General features: G+C 38.0%; 3 protein-coding genes across 4 annotated transcripts; all 3 read right to left on the bottom strand.

The window, feature by feature from the left end:
- Nucleotides 1-103: 103 nt before the first annotated feature.
- LOC132166380 (putative pectinesterase/pectinesterase inhibitor 45) lies at nucleotides 104-2701 on the bottom strand. Its single transcript, XM_059577181.2, has 3 exons — nucleotides 1717-2701; nucleotides 1332-1492; nucleotides 104-1164 (listed from the first exon to the last, which is right to left on the bottom strand). Exons 1-3 carry the CDS (start codon nucleotides 2643-2645, stop codon nucleotides 467-469), a joined length of 1788 nt encoding a protein of 595 aa, XP_059433164.2. The 5' UTR covers nucleotides 2646-2701; the 3' UTR covers nucleotides 104-466.
- Nucleotides 2702-5370: 2669 nt separating this feature from the next.
- Nucleotides 5371-7360, bottom strand: LOC132165555 (Plant invertase/pectin methylesterase inhibitor superfamily). The gene is made up of 2 exons (XM_059576175.2): nucleotides 6260-7360; nucleotides 5371-6150 (listed from the first exon to the last, which is right to left on the bottom strand). The coding sequence occupies exons 1-2, from the start codon at nucleotides 7176-7178 to the stop codon at nucleotides 5462-5464; spliced, it is 1608 nt and encodes a 535-aa protein (XP_059432158.2). The 5' UTR covers nucleotides 7179-7360; the 3' UTR covers nucleotides 5371-5461.
- Nucleotides 7361-15894: 8534 nt separating this feature from the next.
- On the bottom strand, nucleotides 15895-18548 carry LOC132165556 (pectinesterase/pectinesterase inhibitor PPE8B). 2 transcript variants are annotated; one of them, XM_059576177.2, is made up of 3 exons: nucleotides 17928-18548; nucleotides 16865-17395; nucleotides 15895-16699 (listed from the first exon to the last, which is right to left on the bottom strand). In XM_059576177.2, exons 1-3 carry the CDS (start codon nucleotides 18238-18240, stop codon nucleotides 16002-16004), a joined length of 1542 nt encoding a protein of 513 aa, XP_059432160.2. In that variant the 5' UTR covers nucleotides 18241-18548; the 3' UTR covers nucleotides 15895-16001. The 2 variants fall into 2 exon arrangements, with proteins under 2 accessions (XP_059432160.2, XP_059432159.2); XM_059576176.2 differs by having other exon boundaries at nucleotides 16865-17401; nucleotides 17928-18547.
- Nucleotides 18549-20026: the final 1478 nt, after the last annotated feature.

The following is a 20026-nucleotide window of genomic DNA, read 5'->3' as shown; positions in this document are numbered from 1 at the left end:
CGCGCTAGACATGTCTATCCAGTTACAAAGCGACACCTACATTAAGGAGAGACAATTCCATGAGAAGGAACATATGTGCGCAATTGATTGTAACAACAAATCATAAGTAATGTTCTTCACCACATTTTCGATTAAAAAAAAAAAAACTACAATTTCATTCCCTCCTGGGTTAGGCCGGGTTGGATCGTGAGTAGTTCCTACATATGCATAAGAAGTGAGAGACGTACAGGTTTAAGAAACTAGGAAATTTGTTGTGTTGTGCATGTAATGCATTTGCTTTGTTCATGTTATACAAGTATGTGCGTGCAAATATTTCCTCCGGCCCCTTGGTTTACATAATATAAATGAATACGACAGCCGTGGCCGTGGAGCTTCCCCCAGAGCTAGCTCTGCCTCATGCCTGAGATACTCGTGATGCTTGCTAGCTATAAAGTAAGAGAAATTGATCATGGAAGGGTAGCCGGGCTTAACTAGTATATAAACCAAAGTGAACTTGAACGTCTGTGGCGTTGATCCAATCCTCTGCATGTAAGAAAGGCCCTACTGTATAGTTGAGGGCTTCTTGCTTATCAATGACCTTGCGGCCAGGCCAATTGACCCTGGAGACGACCGTGGCACCTGGTCCATTGTTGTTAAACTCTGCGTAATATAGAGTGTTGAGTGCGAAGTTTCCTTCCCATGGTAGCCATCCGTCGGGGTGAATAACGTCATCAATTGTTGATTCCATGACAACGGTTCTCGAGTATTCCTTGCATGGCCTCCCAAGGTAACTCTTGATTTTGGACTTCAAAGGTACAAGTTTCTCGTCCGGCAAAATGCGACAGTTATGCAACACTATTCCCGTGGTTTCACGTTTGTCGACCCTTCCCTGGGCTGTAACCACGTTTTTCTGGTTTTCCAAAGGTTTCCTCACCACAATCAAGCAGTTTTGGAACACAGCAGCTGCGTCACCAAAGATGAAGTCAATGGTGCCAGCAACCACACAGCTTCGATAGAATTGACGATGGGTTTGTGCATACAAAGTGTCTTGGTACCCCTCAAAGCGGCAATTGACGAAAACTGCACCATCCGCTTGGACTCTAGCAGCCACTGCCTGGCCCTTTTCTGGACCAGCTGTATTTCTAAATCCCATGCCTTTCGCCAAAAAGCCTTCTCCTAAAGCCACTGCATTAGATATTTCAAAACAAAACAAAATAATTAACGCGGCGGACGTATGATACATTACCCTCTAATTAAATGGCTTATAAACAAGATATATGAATTAAACTATATATATATATAGGAAAGCTAAATGCTAATTTGGATACTAGCTATCAATATTTATATCATACCAAAAGTTGCAGTTTCGAAAGTCCTAACTCCATCTACAAAATTTTTGCTACCAGTGATGATGCTCTTCTGTGATCCATCACCGTACAAAGTGACATTCACCATCTTATTTGTCACAGTCACGGTCTCCTCATATATTCCTTCCTTAACGTAGATGACATATCTGCATTATCATGAAAATTAATTAATTAATTAATTAATTATTGTCGTTAGTTCTCCCGACCCTCCCCTTCCCTAGAAATTAAAGATCGATCCCAGTTTAAATATACCGCGATCTCCTTAATTAAGTTTGCTGTAAAATAAATTAATATGAATTACTGATAAATTAAGGTGATTAATTATTAGCATCAATTGAGACCTCGATCGTACTGATAGGATCATACGTACCGTCCTTGGTATTTTTCAGGCACGGATGCGAAAGCCCCAGAAATGGTTTTGTAGTCTCCGCTGCCGTCTTTTGCCACAATCACGTTGGGCGTGGGCTTTTCATCATTGGCCTTCAACATCCTCCGGTCCTCACGGGCCATCCAGGTGGGATATCCGTCCTTGTCCAGGGAATTAGGAGACTTAGATTCCTTTTCCAGAAGGCGACGGCTTGGTCCAGCTGTTTCCTGGAATGTGGACAGGAACCATGCCACCTCGGATACAATGGCAAGGGAATTGCTGGTGAGTTCCTTGACAGCCTTGAGAGCATTTTCCATGCCATCCTTCAATTTTCCTTGGGGAAAACCATCAATGCATGTTTGTTGGTAAGACATGACCGCACTCAGCCAATTGTTCAGGTCAGGGGTTTTAGAGGGCAACTTTCCTACGTCACTGTTGCCAACTAGGAAAACTGAGAAGCCTAATTCGTCCTTGGCGTCCTGCATCAGTACCTGACAATCTTCGAATGCTGCTTTCTCTGCTGGGGTGTTAAATCTGAACCCCATGCTTTTGTTCATGGCCATGTTAACCTCATCTGCAGTTGCTGAAATAGCAGTCTTGAGAAGGTCTCTGGTATTACCCAATTCAGGCTTCGCTTGCACTGCCTTGCTGAGGGTGTTCTCGCACATTTCCTTGTAATCCGTAGAGTTACAAATCATTTTTATCACCTTATTACTGTGTCTGTGTGAATCCTCATTTGTAGCTTGTTGATGAGGTTGAGCTGATTTGGTGTCCGTATCGCTGGATTTACTAACTCCCACAAATATTGCCACCGCGATTAGAGCAACAAGAGCAAAGGCCGAAACTGTGCCCATGGCAATCCTCTTCTTGAGCTTGCGTTGCTTCTCAGCTCTTCGGCGTTCCGATATGTATTCAAAATCCTGAAACGCCATTGTGAAAATTAATGCGGCTAAGGCAGAGAGAGACCTCTGCCCCAAGCCACACAGAGAGAGAGAGAGAGAGAGAGAGAGAGAGAGGAGAAAGAGATCCACAGAGGATCTCTTTTTAATTAAGCCGTTGCTCTTCCTCTCCGTTGATAATTTTGATTTGTGAAATTTTAATTTTATTTTCTTTCAGAGGAACAATGGAGATGTGGACAGGAGAGTTTCGCGGCATTTCTATTTTTAAAAGTTAGTTAAGAGTTCTGTCCCTTCCAACCGCATTTCCCGCGGCTCCCCTCCTCCCCCCATCACCTTTAAATTTGCTTCCATAACCAAGCTATTTTAAAGGTTATTTTCTTTTTCCAAGTTATAAACAAGAAAACTAATCAAGTAGTCTTTGTTTCTTAATTTGTACGTGATTGGTATTAATCCATAACTGACTCGCCCCAAATATTGTTTGGTAAATATTGTCTCATTGGTTGGAGCCTATATATTGAAATCTTTTTGCTAACTTAGCATTTTTTAGGCTCGTTTTAAGAAATTCCACTACGGACCACGACATCTAGGCTGTACAGATTAATTTATAGTTCAATAACCGTACGTTTGTGTGTGTGTGTGTGTTGTTTGTAAGAGCTTCGATCTTTATGGTGGATCACAAAATCGATGAATCAAGGAATTAAAGTAGTAGAATAAGAGAGAACTCAACCTTAGGGAGATTTTTTAATTGAAAACGCATAAGTTACTGCCGTCGTCCTTATAATTAGGTTTAGAGCAATGTTACTTTTCACACGCATTTCTTACCCTTATTTTACATTGGCTAAAGTAAATGTATTTTAAGTGACTTATCATGTTAGTCACTTAAAAAAAAAACAAAAAAACAAAAAGAAAACAACTTAAAACATGTCACGTTAGCCTATTTAAAATGAGTGTGAAACGTATCATTAATCTTAGGTTTATATAAAAAATAGAGCCATATTCCGAATATATCATGAAATTAAACACCCAATTGCAATCTCGTTCGGACAGAGCTACGTACTAACTCCTTCATACAAGAAACAAAATGAAACTCTACGAATGCTTCCGGTTGCACGAGCTTTGGTCGGTCTTCTAACTGAAAGTTTTGGACTTAAAGCCTATTTGGGATTACGTTTGAGAAAGAGAGCTTTTAAATCAAAAAGAGCTTTTAGGCAAAAACTTCATTTTTAAGCTTTTGTCAAAAGTGCGTTTTGATCATTTTTAGACTTTTTGGAGCATTAAAAACGCTTTTAATTTTTTTACTAAACGTATATTTTTTTTTTTCAAACAGACTTTTTAAGTGTTAAAAGCACTTTTAGGCCCCTCAAACGCAATCTCAAACATACCCTTAATACTCAGCCAAACTAGGTGTGCACATGGCATTGACTGGATGCCTCGGGTCCTAAACTAGCCTCAATTCTAGGCATGCCGTTCAAACGCGGACTAACCGCGATTCCTACCGAAACTCCCTAAAACTACTATTAATGTTCATGACCTATATATAAAAACGAGCCTTAGATCTTGTTCGGAGGACACTACTATCTCCTAATTTCTTCACGAAGTCAAATGCAATTTGGTCTACAAGAAGAGCTATGATCGATATATGTGGTTGTGATTTGGCCAGCAAAAATAACCTCCATCTATTAATAATCCCCCATGGTAGGTTGAAACAAATTGATATATATATATATAGGTTAATTCAAAGATTGATAGAAACGGTCACATTAGTTGAATAGAAAGAATTATCACATAAGTCCGGAAAAAAAGTGAAAAAGATCCTATAGCATTTTTTCTCTCATTCAATAAAAAAAAAAAAAAAAAAAAAAAAAAGAGAGATAGAATAAAGGTAATACGTACGTGGCAATACCTTTTTTTTTTTTTTTTTTTGTCCTTTTCAGTTCGTTTTACATGACAAAATTCTAAATAGCTTGTTTCTTTCTTGCAGTTGGATATTTTAGAAGAAGATAAAGACTTGCCTTAATCAGCATGTCACAAATGTCATGACTCATGGAATTGTCAGCACAATAATATTACGTTTGAGCATCCTACCGACAAAAAATTCATGCGTTTTTTTCTGAGATCAAAAAGTGATCATCAGGATGAGGCCCGTAATGAAAATGAGTTAATTAATGAAAGCAAGATGGGGTGGACTTCCGGCCAATTTCTAACTCTAGACTCCTTTATTAAATTGCGGGGGTGCGCTAAGCTTCAAAACGTAGGGCTTGGAAATATAACAATTTTAAGATGTTTTCTATATAACAATTTTAGGATGATTTTTTAAAATACAATTAGGCGTCTAATAAAATTATATTTTAATCTATAAAATGGTCCATTTTTTAAAACAACCTATTTTTGCCCTTGCCCAGTACTCTTGAATGAAAAACTTTCTACAATTTAATTTGAAAACAAACTTATAAACAAGTAGGCATGAGAGAGTATCTGTTTCCCAATTAAGTGAATAACGCGATCCTTCATCCTTGCATAATGCCATAAAAATAATGAACGGTTTGCAGTAATGGAACAAACCCAGTAGAGAAATGCTAAACATTATAAATTTTTGTTTTTAAAGTTGGTTTTTAAATGATGTGTCACTATCCTTAAGTTAGTGATATATTTTCTAAAATAATAAAATCATGAGATGCTAATACATCATTTGTGAATTAATTTTTGGTAAAAAAATTTGAAATGTGTAGCACTTCTTAACCCCGTAACAACACGTAAGTGAAGATGTAAAATTTTACGAATTTTAAAAAGAGAAGATAAGAAAATAATAAAATAGAAGAATACAAAATAGCCCCTTCCTTTGAACAAGCTCAAATTCCTTGGTCGTAAGGAAATGAAGTGGAACCCAACCAGGCATCACCAGTAATGAACTCTGACACCGTGAAATTATATGCATCGTTATAATCCATCACGTGATACCCAGGCCAAGTAACTCGACCATCCGTCGATGAACCGGGCCCATAATTGTCGTATTCCCCGTAATACAAAGTATCCAAGCCTTGTCCATCGGACCATTGGGTCCACCCTGTTGGGTCAATGAAGTCGCCGACGTATGACTCTAGGTAGACCGTCCGAGCATACACCCTCCACGGCCTCCCCAGATAGCTTTTGATCCTGCTGGAATTGGAGTACAAATCATCCGTAGCCACAATTGAACAATTCTGTATGGAGATTCCAGTGTCCTCATCAACGGTGTCACGGGACTGTGCGGTTATAACCGTGAATTGGCCAAGCATTGGCATTCTAGCCACGATGTTACACCCCTGGAATACCACCGCTGCGTTCCCAAATATGAAATCTATGGTCCCTGATACGTCGCACTCTCGGTAGAATTGTCGAAAGGAATGGACATACAGGGTATCCTGGTAACCATTAATGGAGCACCTGTACAAAGCGGCCAAGTCGGCATTCACTCTCAACGCAACCGCTTGATGTTTGTTTGGCCCCGCCCTGTTCTCGATAGATATGTCTCGTGCCAGAAAGCCCTCGCCAGACACCGCTGATAATTAATCATTTTTACCAAAATTATAACTAATATATATATATATTCAAGGAGGAAGGAGACAAAATTAATTAAATAGAAGGCTAGTCGATAGAATTTGGTTTACCGAGAGTTGCAGATCTGAAAGTGGTCCAACCATCGACCCAATTTCTGTCACCAGTAATGAGAGTGACACTACTTCCATCTCCAAGCAGAACAACGTTGGGCTTGTAACTCGGGATTTCCACATTTTCCTCATAAACCCCTTGTTTAACATAGATAATTGTTCTATCAACATAACTATTATTTGGAGCAAAGTTGATAGCATCAGTGATGGTGGTGAAGTTTCCCGTTCCATCTGCAGCCACCGTAAGCACCTGGCTCGGATCATATGCGCTCTCAAAGATCCGACGATCTTTCCTTGACATCCACGTTGGGAAACCCATGAGGCGCCGATTGGTACGGCCTTTACGAACCCCTTGCCTAGACAGAATTGAAAGAGAATTACTCACATGCTTATAAGTGTCGATTATGGAATTCACAAGAGCTGGCTTCAAAGGACCCGATGCTGAATCCAGGCCTTCCAAACATGTGTTCCTGTTTGTGAGAGCTGCGCTAAGATATGCTCTCGCATCAGCTAGTTTTCGTCCGTTGGCTGCACTAATTCGAGACACGGATCTTTGTAAATAAGACAAGGTGATTTGGTGCAGTTCCTTGCAGTCTTGGATGGTTCCTCTTTGTTTCTCGATTATGCTCAGGTGTCTGGCATTGAAGAACAGATTGGAGAGATTTTCAGATTCAGATATTGCGATTTGGAGGGTTTGCAGAAGGTATGTGATGATGTTTGGACTAATATTTATGGATATAGAGAGCTTCAAGGAGTCAAAGCAGACATCTGGGTGTGGTGTGGTCTTGCAGAAAGATTTTATGGAGGAGAAATGGGTATTCAGAGAAGTTGTGGAAGAAGAAGAAGAGTTGAGAGCCCATGTTGTTGACTGGAATATTGCAGAGAGAAGCAGGAATAGTTTCAGAACGGAGGAAGTCATCAAAATTTGATCAGACAAACCGAAGACTGATATGGAGACTAAAAAGGCCTAATTGCAGATGCGGTTGGGAACGTAAAATTGCATGGTTTTTCTCAAGAGTAATGGATGGGATTACACGGACTTTTAACTTTTTAGAGCATTCACGGGAAATTGTTGTCTTGTTTTAATACTTGGACGATGGAACTGGCGGCTTCCCCTGCTCAGTTATTTTTGTATTTTTTCTTTACTTTTTATACAAATCATTAATTCCCCTACATTGTTAATTATTAATTTTAACTTTGAGATATGGTTTGTTAAGTTTATTTGTTTGTCTATTCGGCTACTGCTTGGAGCTTTATTCTATAGGAGTGCTGGTAGGGACATGGCCCAATAGCCAAGTTTTCTTTTGAAATTAGACTCTTCTCCGAGCAAAAGTGGGTGGAGTACTTTCTACTTTTTTTTTTTTTTTTTTTAAAAAAAAAAAAGCAAAGTGGGTGGACTTCAACTGAGTAAAAATATCACATGTCGGCCAACTAATATTAATTACTTGCTAGTCGCCTTGTAGCAAGCCAAGCTTGTCGAATTAGGTCCCTCTATCATATTACTAGTTAAGGAAACTCGTGGCAAACAGAAAACTAGAAAAGAAAGAAAGAAAAAAAACGTTTTCCTTCTAGTTGAATTCGATGAATAAAGATATAAAAGTTATGCAGAAGGGAATATCAATTTTGCTTCAATAAACCTCCTGTGCGGTCTGGCTGCAAAATGTGTATTTTTCAGCATCCAATAAAAGAAGGACACCTCACATAAAGGGGAAAAAATGCAAAAAAACACCCTACACCTCAGTGCACCTGATTTTCAACTAAAGAAGAAAGAAAAGTGAAAGAAGAGAAAGAAAGAGATCGAGAAAGAAGAAGGCCGTGGGTCTGCTTGGATCTGGCCAGCCACCGAGACCCACGGTTGGGTCTCGCCGACCGTGGATTTGCTGAAATGCTGGCCGCATGGGTCTTGCTTCGGTGGGTCTAATTTTTGGTTTTTTCTTTGGTTTTTCACATGGCTCCAGCGCCGTGAGTGATAGCATGACTCCAGTTTTAGGGTGATAAAATCCCAAAAAGGGTTAAGCTTCTCCTCTAGGTTTTAGTTTTGAATCCAAAATTAAATTTTGAGGCATTAGAAACGAGTTTTGTGGCATTGTAATCGATTTTTGAGGCATTAGAAACGAGTTTTTAGGCATTATAATCAATTTTTGAGGCTGGGTTTGGCAAAAAAGTCGTCGGAGTGGGTGACCCACGGCTGAGTCACGGCCAGACCCAACCGTGGGTCACGGTAGACCCAGGGCTGGGTCTGGCCGTGACCCAGCCAGTTGGGTCTAGTTGGGTCACGGCAGACCTAGCGGTTGGGTCTACCGTGACCCAGCCGTGGGTCACGCTTGACGCAGCGGCTGGGTATGTCGTGACCTAGCTGTGCGTCACGCCAGACCCGCGGCTGGGTCTGCTGTCGCCGGTGGGTTAGCCGATGGTTTCACTGTCGCAGGGGCAAGTGGTTTGGTTCTTTGTTTTTTATTATCTAGTGTTTTAATTTCATTTTGTCAAAATAAGCTCGGTGATGTGTCACCTTGTGGTTGGATGCTACAAAAGGACCGCATAGTAGGGATCCGGCTTACATGCTGTTATTAAAATAACATGTATGTTGTAGTTTAATCAATGGTCAAGATTGAATCTCTCAAAAAATTTCTTTGTTTTCTCTCTCTTATTAAAAGCTTATAAAATTATGTCAACTTTTAGATTCAATCGTGATCATTGATTAAACTACAGCATACATGCTGTTATTAAAATAACAGCATATAAGCCAGATCCAGATAGTAGGGGCTCCCATTTCGCTTGTCAGCATGTCTACCACTGTCTTGGGAATTTGATTCTGTAGAAATTATTCATTTTCCATCTCTCCTCTTTTTTTCTTTTTCATTTTTTTTTTTCGTAAGTAAAAATGGCTCATGGTAGAGTAGAAAAGCCACAAAACAATGTATAGGTAAACCCCTTTTCCCCTTTGAATAAAAAAAAAAAAAAAAATGAAAACTTTATTTTTTATAATAAGAATTAGAGTTTTTTGTTTTTTTTTAAAAAAAAATAATAATAATTTATAAATGTAATATAGAGTGAGAGAAAAATGAAGAAAGTTATTAATTTAATAATGTGAAGAAAAGAATTTGATCTTTTTAGAATAAATGAGATATGAGAGGAAGAAGACTTTGCCAAACATATATAGCGCTTTTAATCCATCATATTTCAAAGGAGGATTTATTTCTTGTTGGGGTGAGAAATACCAGGGAGAGTGAAACAATAGTAAATTAATATATATATATTAAGACACCACTTTTAGCCAAAAAGTCTAAGCTAATATACTTGAGTCCACTTAAGTATATTAACCACTCTTATTATTTATACTTTCTCAATGTGAAACACAAACTCACAAGTGTATGCACAACACTTCTTTTAAAAGATTAAGAGAAAGGATAGAAATAGTATACCCAATTATTGATTCGGGTGGGTAGGCTATGTTTAATCACTTACAGAAATTCCTTTCATATATGTCTTAATTTTACATTACAAACTAGAAGGAATATGCCTCTTCTAATCATAGGAAAATAAACGCTTGAAAAATGGAATGTTAATGGATGCAATAAATTACGTGTGCAAAAGGAACAAGATATTTAAAATAATTCAACTCTAGAGGCTTACATCTAGCGTTAGTAGATATTGCGTAATAAACGCGATATATTGGATGAGTCGTCTCAATCGCTGAATTAAGAGGCCTGTGATGAGCTACGTTTCATCATCAGTTATGATGAATTATTGCAACACTTTTTTCTTTTTTCAGAGTTATTGCGATTCCACTTAACACGATAAGCAATTCCTGCTAGATCTGCCAAAAGTCTGCATGTTAAGTTTTTTCATATCTTTTTTTTTGTCATTTTCCTCTCTTTTCCGCAATAAAATTTTTCGGATTTGGTATGTACCATATTGCAACTTGACCTTTGTCTTTGAACAATCGGACACAGAGTCAAATATTATATCAAGTTTTTTGTCGCAGCATCTGCACCGACTGCCCGTATCTCACATGTGATATTCATTATTAATGCATGGCATGCTAACATTATAAAATAGCTCCGTCCAATTAATATTTCTTCAACTGAAAGCCAAAGGAACTCTGTTTGAGATGATGACGACTTCTGCAACGGCAGTCAAAGGATTTGGAGGCACCGTTGAAGAGGTGTAAAATTGAAAGAAAATTTTATATTTTAAAAATTTTATATTTAAAAGTTGGTTATTAAATAATATATTATTAAAAACACCATTTTTTTAAACAAATAATAATATATTTTGTGAAATAGTGATGAAAGGTTCCGATGATATCAAATCAACCGGCAATGTGCTCACCAGAGGCGATCTTCGGCACTGGGATTTTGACAGCGCCAATGCTTTTAACAGTGTCGGGATATAGTGCTTTTATTGTAGGCAAATTTTGTGAACTTTTATACTTTTAACTGACTTAGCATTCTTCCATTGGAGGGCAGAAAACCTGAGTTTTCTGCCACGACTAAGTTGCAAATATTCCCAATAGTGATATATCATCTCAAAATCAACTTTAAAAAAAAAAAAAAAAAAAAAAGTGTTTAAAAAGTATTAACAAGACAAGAATCTGGTGGAGAACGGTTAGAAAATTATTATTATCGAAAGCTTGGGAGTTGTTGCCCTAGCAAAGAGCGCCGCATTCCCCCCTCCCCCTCCCCTCTCCCTGTATTTTATGGTCTTAACCTGTTGGGTTGATGATGTGAATAATTTTATAGCTTGCAAGTCAAGGAGGATGTTGTTATCTATGTATTTGATTGAGTTTGTCTGGACTATACATGTTGTTACAACTAAAGATTAGTCATGGGTTCGTAAATTTTGATGTCATAGATAGGTCTTGAATATCAGATTGTGATGTAAATTGGAGTTTTCTAGACAAACATCGAGGTATGTCGATGATGAAGAGTATCACATTTATTGTGAGGTGTTGTGTTGTCTTGATCTTGAGGAACGGCGAGTGAAATGAGTTAATTGGACATCTGATGGACCATGGGAAAAACCAGCTAAATTTGAGGACGAATTTGCTCCAACATGGGGAGAATGATGCAGATCGGATAGCCAAACAATAGCCCATGTTCGAACAGGTCTGGTACTGTGCTCTTTACCCCTTGTGACTGCGATTGAGCGCACCCTTCTCTGGTACTACGATCGATCGCCCTTATGCCTGCGATCGAGTGCACACGGGGCACTTATGTTAATTTTGAGCATTTTAATTACTTAATTCGACTTTATTTTGTTATTTTATTAGGGTTAGGGTTTTAGGAGTCTTTATTTCGTTATTTTATTAGGTTTGAGGTTTTTGGGTATTTATGTCATATTTTATTAGGTTTAGGGTTTTGGGCTTTAAATATATGTTTATAGCCTCCAGAGAAATGAGTTGTTGTTTATGAATCAGTTTTGATGAATAAGAATACTCAGAGTTGAGTTTCTTTTGTGTTTTTCATTAAACCTTAGATAGTATCTATTGTTTTAAAATGATTTCTTTGATTACTTGATAGTCTTAAGGTCTATAAATATATATATTCGCTACTTATTGATGTTCTTCGCTACAACTCACTAAGTCGATCTTGAGGAATGTTGATGATCAAGAGCACACGTTGTGATTGCAATTGAGCGCCTGATCTCTGGTATTGCGATCGATCGCCCTTGTGCCTGCGATCGAGCTCACATGGGACATTATGTTATCTTTTCTGTTGTTAATTACTTAAACCGACTTTATTTCATTGTTTTAGTAGGATTAGAGTTTTGGAAGTCTTTATTTCATTATTTTATTAGATTTAGGGTTTAGAGGTATTTATGTCATATTTTATTAGGTTTAGGGTTTTGGGCTATACATAAATGCATATAGCCTCTAGAAAAAGGAGATTTGGATTATTATTGAGTTTGTTGAATAAGAATACTCAGAGTTGAGTTTCTTTTGTGTTTTTTCCTTAAACCTTAGATAGTATTTATTGTTTTAAGAAGATTTCTTTGATTACTTGATAGTCTCAAGATCTAGAAATATATATCTGGTGCTTATTGATGTTCTTCGCGGCAGCCCACTGAGTCACGCTGGATCAGTTGGTATCAAAGCTCAGGTTACTTTCCATGAATGGGGAGGAGCGAACCTGTGACAAACTTAAACGAAGTGCATGTGCGCACGGCGGCAGCAAGTAAGGAGCCACCTGTGATTCATTTGCAGCACATGGGGGAGAGGTTTGGTGGTCTAACTATGCGGAAGGAGGAGCGTGCGTGCACCCAACACGGGGTCCCTACCAATCACTTGGCCAACATGGATGGTCCGAGCGTTCATCGTCGTCAATCAAGACCGCAGTACGCAGGGGCGGAAGACAAATTTATCTCTGAATTTCGGCAACTCATGGAGGAGCAATTCGCGGCTTTGGGGGATCAAATCAAAGACCTCACTTTGGAATATCCAACCTGTGTGGTCACAAAAGGAGTGGATCTAGAAACCCTTTTGCTGAGCGCCGAACGCGCGAACCTTAGCACCATGCGCAAGTTCATGCCCATCGGCGGGTGAATAGGTTACCCAAAGGATTCATGATAACAAAAAAAAAAAAAAAGAGGTGTTTGGGGAGGCAGGGATTGAGGCGGAGGATCCACGACAAGTCAATTTGACCTTTATTCGCCAACCTCAACTCCATCTACCCAATCTATGATTCTATATGTGGAGGAGCAAGGTGAACCTGTTGATGAAGAATTCTAAAAATCTGAGATCCTTGATGAAGAGTTCGAGTATGAAGATGTTGAAGATGAAGATCCTTCACAAGGATTTGTGAATTGGGATTCCCCACCAACCTATGATGACGATGTCAATGAGGAAGATCCAATTGAAAAACCTTTGTCATCTGGCCTAGAGGAAGAGCACGAAGAAAATGGGTCTTATCCCATGTTTGACAGTCTCTATTCCAAAGAAGGTGACCCATTGGAAGAGGAAGAACTCACAGATGACATCGATGATTATGAAGAGGTTGATGAAAACCTTTAAGGTGAAGTGCCTAATTTTAATGATGAATAGGTTGATTATGTTGATTTCCTTGGTGTTGAAGATATTTTAAATTCTCCTAACGAAGCTTATTGTAGGTTTTATGGGGATGAGAAAAATTATATGCTCACAAGGGAAACAATGGTTGACCCGTTCTTGAGTATTTTCATGGCATGTGAAAGGGAGAAGGCATGAGAGAAGTACGGCAAATCTGAGATATTGCCAAGTAGTGTGTGGGGCTTTCACGAGAACCATCAAAGTATTTCGATGATAAGAAGCCTCACGCTTATTGTGGGGTGGTATTTTGTCTTAATCTTGATGAGCAGAGAGTGGAATGAGTTGATTGGTCATCTGAAGAACCGTAGGAAGAACTGGCCAAATTCGAGAACGAATTCTCTCCAACTAGGGGAGAATGATGCATATTGGAGAACAGTCGTGGCGTCTGGTACTACGATCGAGCACACGTTATGACTGCGATCGAGCGCCCAATCTCTAGTACTGCAATCAATCGCCCTTGTGCATGCGATCGAGCGCATACTGAACATTATCTTATCTTTTCTGATTTTTTATTACTTAAACCGACTTTATTTCATTGTTTTAGTAGGATTAGGGTTTTGAGAGTCTATATTTCATTATTTTATTAAGTTTTGGGTTTTGAGAATATTTATATCATATTTTATTAGGTTTTGAGTTTTGGGCTATAAATATGTACTTATAGCCTTTAGAGAAAGTAGATTTGAATTATTATTGAGTTTGTTGAATAAGAATATTCAGAGTTGAGTTTTTTTTGTGTTTTTTCCTTAAACCTTAGATAGCACTATTGTTTTAAGAAGATTTCTTTGATTACTTGATTGCCTCAAGATCTATGAATATATATCCCGTGCTTATTGATGTTCTTCGTTGCAACTTACTAAGTCATATTGCTTCAGATTATTATGTATGTATCTATAACTTGTAACTTTGTAGATTCGGCTATAATTTTCTCAGAACTTTTGGTCAGTGATACAAGAGCTTTATACTCGTGATCGTTTGTTAATTAATAAAACTAGAATGATTTCACTTAAAAATAATAAATAAATAAAAAAGACAAGAACCTGATCTACTAATTTTTTTATTAAATTGTTTTGCAGATCAAGAACCTGTAGCTATTATAGACTGTGCTCTAGTCTAGCCCATTCTGTTGGAAATTATTACAGTACAGCCCCCACCCTATCGGCTATATATCAATGTTTATTCATGTCCGCATTTTGTTAACTTCATATGAGAAGAATCAGAAGAGAATCTAGCCCACCGTCAAATGGATCATGTTTACCAGCTACAGTCCCAATAATCGCAAGGGAAAAGATCCATTTAATTTTCTTTTGATAATTTTTGGGTAAGCCTATCTCTTAATTAGGGGTTATTTATTTGTTTATTCAAAAAGTAAAAAAATAAAAATACCCTCTTATTATATAACTATAATTCAAATGAAATGAAAATAATTATGTCTCGTAATTTAAGGGTTGTAGTATAAAAAACTATTATTATTATTACTGTTAAACAATTACTTTAGTTAATTAATAGTTACAAATCTTTATCCATTAGGGATTGTTAATACTTACACTTAGCAAAGTCATACTAAAGAGGAATGACGATCGACTAAATGGAGAAATGATCAAAAGAGGAGGTAAGTTTTTCGCTCATTCATTCAGTTGAACACACACAAGAATTACTCATTCATTCAGTTGAAGTCTGTTGAACACACACTTATGCAAGAATTACTTCTACTTACTAACTTAGGCATCATGCATAAGTATCTTTCATCAGTTCACACTGACAGGCCTTTTAAGCTAGCTTCTTTTTTTTTTTTTTTTTTTTTTTAATCAAATGCGGGAAAAGGTTACAAGGAACTTTTAAGCTAGCTTGTTTCAGTGATTTTAAGTTTTTCCTAGCGCAAAATTGGCTGTGCAGATTTCAATATTATCAGTCGTGTAAAATAAAATCCTTATTTATTAGGACTTAATTAGGGGTCCTTATTTACGAGAAGAGAATCTCCTTAATTGGAGATTGGAGTTTTGTAATTTTGTTTAAATTCTTATCCATTATGGACTATGATTCTAGGACATTAGGAGCTTATTATCCAAACAATAAAATTAAAATTTTGTCTTAGGGCCGGGGTTAGATCCTTTATAGAAATCTACCTAATCGATCACCATTTTCTCTAGTCTCTCTTTTTTCCTTTTCAATTTCTACAATTTGGCTTAGGAGCTTAATTATTATTCAAACAATAAAATAAAACTTTTGCTCTAGGAAGTTAGATCCGTCAAAGAAATCTAGATAATCACTCTATGATCTTATCACGAGTCACGACCAAAAGTAAAATATAAACAGGGACGTCTATTTTGAATGAGATGTTTGGGCCAGTTTAGGATCATGCCGCCGTAACTTTTTATTTTTATTTTGTAGTGTTTGTCAATTTCATACATGTAGACAGACATCAATCCTTTTCTTTCTTTTTTGACATCAATCCTTTTAAATTTCTTCTAAATCAACCAATATATCTTCATGGTCAGGAAAAAAAAAAAAAAACTCACAAACAATATCATACCCAAAAAATAAAAAAATAAAAAATAAACAATTCAAGATCAATCTGAACACACAACCGTCATTAATTCTCACCGCTTGAAACTATATATTTAATTTTAATATATATAAGAAGAAGATAAATAGCTAGAGAATTAATTAGTTAAACGCTTAAACTCCCAATCCGGACGTGTATCTGACACCCGTAGATGGCAACCACAAGTTCCCTTCAATGAATTCGGCCACCGTAAAGTTATAGGCCTGACTGGATTCGTTGAATACATGGTAGCCTGGCCACTTAACGCGGTGACCTACTGAGCCTGCGGGCCCATAATTCATGTATTCGCCGTAGAACAATGTATCCAAATGCAAAGTGCCATTCCACTCGAGCCAGCCTTCAGGCCTTATGGCATTGCTCATGTACGACTGCATGATAATGGTTCGTGAATATTGTTTCCAGGGTCTACCAAGGTATGTGGCTGAGGAGTTGACAGAGTCAACCAAATCTGAATCGGCAGAGATGTTACAGAATTGGAAGGAGAAGCCCGTGGGTTGGTTTGGGTCTTTGCGACCCTGAGCGGTGATAGTGTTCTTTTGATTTGGTAGACCCTTTTTGGCTAGAATTTGACAGTTTTGGAACACTACAGTGCCATCACCGAATATGAAGTCAACGGTGCCACTGATACGGCATTCTCGGTAAAATTGGCGCATGGTGTGTGTATATAGCGAGTCTTGGAATCCCTTAATGCCACAGCGGAAGAAAACCGATAGGTCAGAGTCGGATCTTAGTGCAACTGCCTGATGCTTCTGTGGCCCTGCGGTGTTCTCGAATGTGATGTCTCGCGCTATGAACCCTCTGCCACTAACAGCTGCAGTGGTTCCATGAATATATCATATATGGTATTATTACTAGTAATATATATATATATATATATATATATATATATATATATATATATATATATAATAGAATGATTATCTACCTTTTTAATTAATAAATATAAGTTAACAAAACGGGGAAAGCAAACACTTACCAAAGGTTGCTGTGCGAAATGTGGTCCAACCGTCGATATAATTCCGATCACCGGATATGATAGTAGCGTCCATTCCATCTCCAATAAACATAAGGTTCCATTTCTTCTTCTTAATCTCCACATTCTCCTTGTACACACCCCTCTTAATGTATATGACATAACGGCGCATGCTATAATCAGGAGCTGCCAAGACCGCGTCCATCACCTTTGTGAAATTCCCACTCCCATCTGCAGCTACGACAGCATCAACCACTACCCCGTTGGCTTGAAGCAGTTTCCGGTCCTCGGATTTCACCCACGAAGGAAACTGGTCCTTGCTTGTGAGCCTACGCCCAGGGCTTTCGGAAACTGGGTGCACCATGCTTAGAAGTTGTTGGACCAAAGAGGTCACTTGGTTAAGCCCACCGCTCACCAATTCTTTGACAATATTGCTACTGGGACCGTCAAATCCGTCAATGCATGTGTCCTGATTAACGAGTGCAGCGCTTAACCATGTCCGCAAATCAGAACCCTTGTCTCCAGTACTGTTATCTTTACCTGTAAATAATACAAGAGAAAAAAATAAATAAATAAAAAATTGAAAGGGGAACGACATTTATCTGACAAATTGAAAATTTAGGCATAGACAAAAGTTGCAGCAGTTAGCTAATGATTCATGTAATTGATCAAAGATAACTAATCAAGACTTAATACAAGAACAATCTCAACACACTGCTGAGGGCCCTGCCTGTATGCTGCATCCAAATAAGAAAACTAGAAAAGCACGAAACAGGCCGGTCGATGGCAGGTAGCTTCACGGGAGCACACTGTGCTCTACAAGTACAATTTTAAACCTATCCAGCTATCCGCGTTCATGACCCAATCAAGTACATATATTCCCCTTAAGGCAAAGCCTTCCACGTAATTAAATTTGCTATCACCGGCCACCATAGCACTTTTTTTTTTTCAATTCCCACCTCTTGGAAAAACGGAACTCTTTCATAATTAAATATAGATGCATATAATTAATTAAATACATGTATTCAAAAATATTACTGAGAGTGATTAAAACACGTTCTGGTACCTTTGGGATTCTGGGTAGCAGAGAGAGACCAAGTTAACTCGTCAGACGACAGGTCAAGCAAATCAAGGCAGTCGGAAATGGCGCTGGAAAGGCGAACATCGCCAAAAACATTAACAAACGGAGAGATAATGGAGGCCACCTGTTCTACAGCGTCGATTGTGTTCTTCACAGAGTCGACGAATTCGGATGAGGGCACCTTCAAGCATTCCAAAGGCAGGAAATCTGTGCGAGAGCTAATGGCAAATGAGGGGCACACGCATAGGATAAGCATCAACAAGAGTTTTAGCAGCTTTGTGGTAAATGATGGAGCCATTTTGGACTTTGGAGCAGTTAATTGTTTTCTCAGTAAAGAAACAAGAGAAAAGAAAGAAATAACACAGACTCTCTTTACTTCTACTACCAGTCTACCACTATAGCAGCTAGTGCTTCTGGGTTTATAGCAAATCAAGAACCACGAGGAGGGTGTATATATTTAAAGCTGAAAGGGATGATGAGGGTGGGGGTTCGTCTGGGTAGGTGAGATAATTTAAGAGGGGTGGTGCTGTGACATTAGTCATTGTGTCAAGTGCCATCATCCAACGTGTCGGCACTAACAAAAATTAGCTGGGCGCGGTTTGGCTTCTCTCTCACTCCATATCCATATGCAAATGTGCGTTTGTCTTCCTCTCCAGCCTATGTGTTAGAGGCTATGTTTGGCTGGACTTAGGAAGGAGGCCGAAATTATAACAAATTTAGTTGATGTGAGAAAAAAAAAAAGAATATTTTGTATAAAAAAGTAAAATTTTTTATTTTTGAATAATATTTTTATTTAAATAGAAATAAAAAGTTATTGATGTGATGTAAAAAATAAGAATATTAAAAAAAAATTTAAGAATAATTTTTAAAATTTTGAGTTCGTTCTGCCCACTCTCTTGCCAAACACAGTCATAAATTCTGACTAGCACGTACTACTTTTCCCTATATATGGATGATGGATCGAAGCCTCTCTTTTGATTCTCTTTGCTTAAGCCATGATTAACATAAGTGTGACTACTTTTTACTATCCCAAAAAGCATGGCATATGTTCTCTGCCGAAAGACACAAGAGTATGGGGAGGCCCACGCAAATGTCTCCCGGCCTCCTTCCCTCTCCCTTTTCCAAAGTCAATATCTACTCTCTCGTACATTTCTCCTCCCTTGATTTCAGTATTTCTGTAAAATCAAAAAAAATACTATACATGATACACCGATCATCCCCATATTTCTAAAGTTTATGTAGCGTGATTCTTTTTTATATAATTTAGTGTATGAAGATTTAATGAAGAAACCATATCACATAGATTATAGAATAAAAATTGGGAGAAAGATACGGGAGTTATCAATAAAATTATTCTGTAAAATCATGTGTTAATAGCTAGCACTAGAACTAATTCCAGCACTGTAGTAGTAATCCAAACATGCTTCAATTACCTTTGCTAGCTAGTGTATGGAAAATGACGTTTCACCCCTTTTTTCTTTTTCTTTTCTTGTTCAAGATCGAGGAGTTCAATATATAATTAATGAGATTGCACGTACATATACTGCAGCAAACCTTCCGCATTTGCTCATTCATTGTCGGTGATTTTTTTTTATATCTATTTTTTCTAATTTTTGGGCAACTATTAAAACAAAACGCAAGACAAGGGGATTCAAGTAATCAAGGGGAGAGAGAATATGGAAATGCTTCTAGTAATTATAACGCTTCATTCACTTATAAGTTGTGTGCAAATAAATTGGTACGTACTCCAAATATTGAAGTCAGAACTATTTTTGCTCCTCCTATTGAAGGATCCTCTAGAGGGGTCTTTTGTGCCTAACCATGTTTACAAACAAAGACAATAATTGAGATGGAATCACCAACAACCATATCAAAATTGACCTTCGGAGAGTTCGGAGGTGCATGGAGTCCATGTTTCGAGTTTAATGGGCATCTATGAACCATATAGTCGGTGAGTTCATATGAGGAAATTTCTTAACTTTTTTTTTTTTTTTGGTTAGATTTTAATACATGAAAGAGCAATGACTGGTTTGCTTAAAGCCAAAGGTTCAACTCTCTCTTATTGAGAATCAAGACGGTACTCC

The sequence above is a fragment of the Corylus avellana genome, chromosome 11 (assembly GCF_965113065.1).
Source record: "Corylus avellana chromosome 11, dhCorAvel1.hap1.2, whole genome shotgun sequence".
Lineage (NCBI taxonomy): Eukaryota > Viridiplantae > Streptophyta > Magnoliopsida > Fagales > Betulaceae > Corylus > Corylus avellana.
Note: the sequence above shows the minus strand (reverse complement) of the source record. Positions and strands in the feature narration are given on the sequence as shown.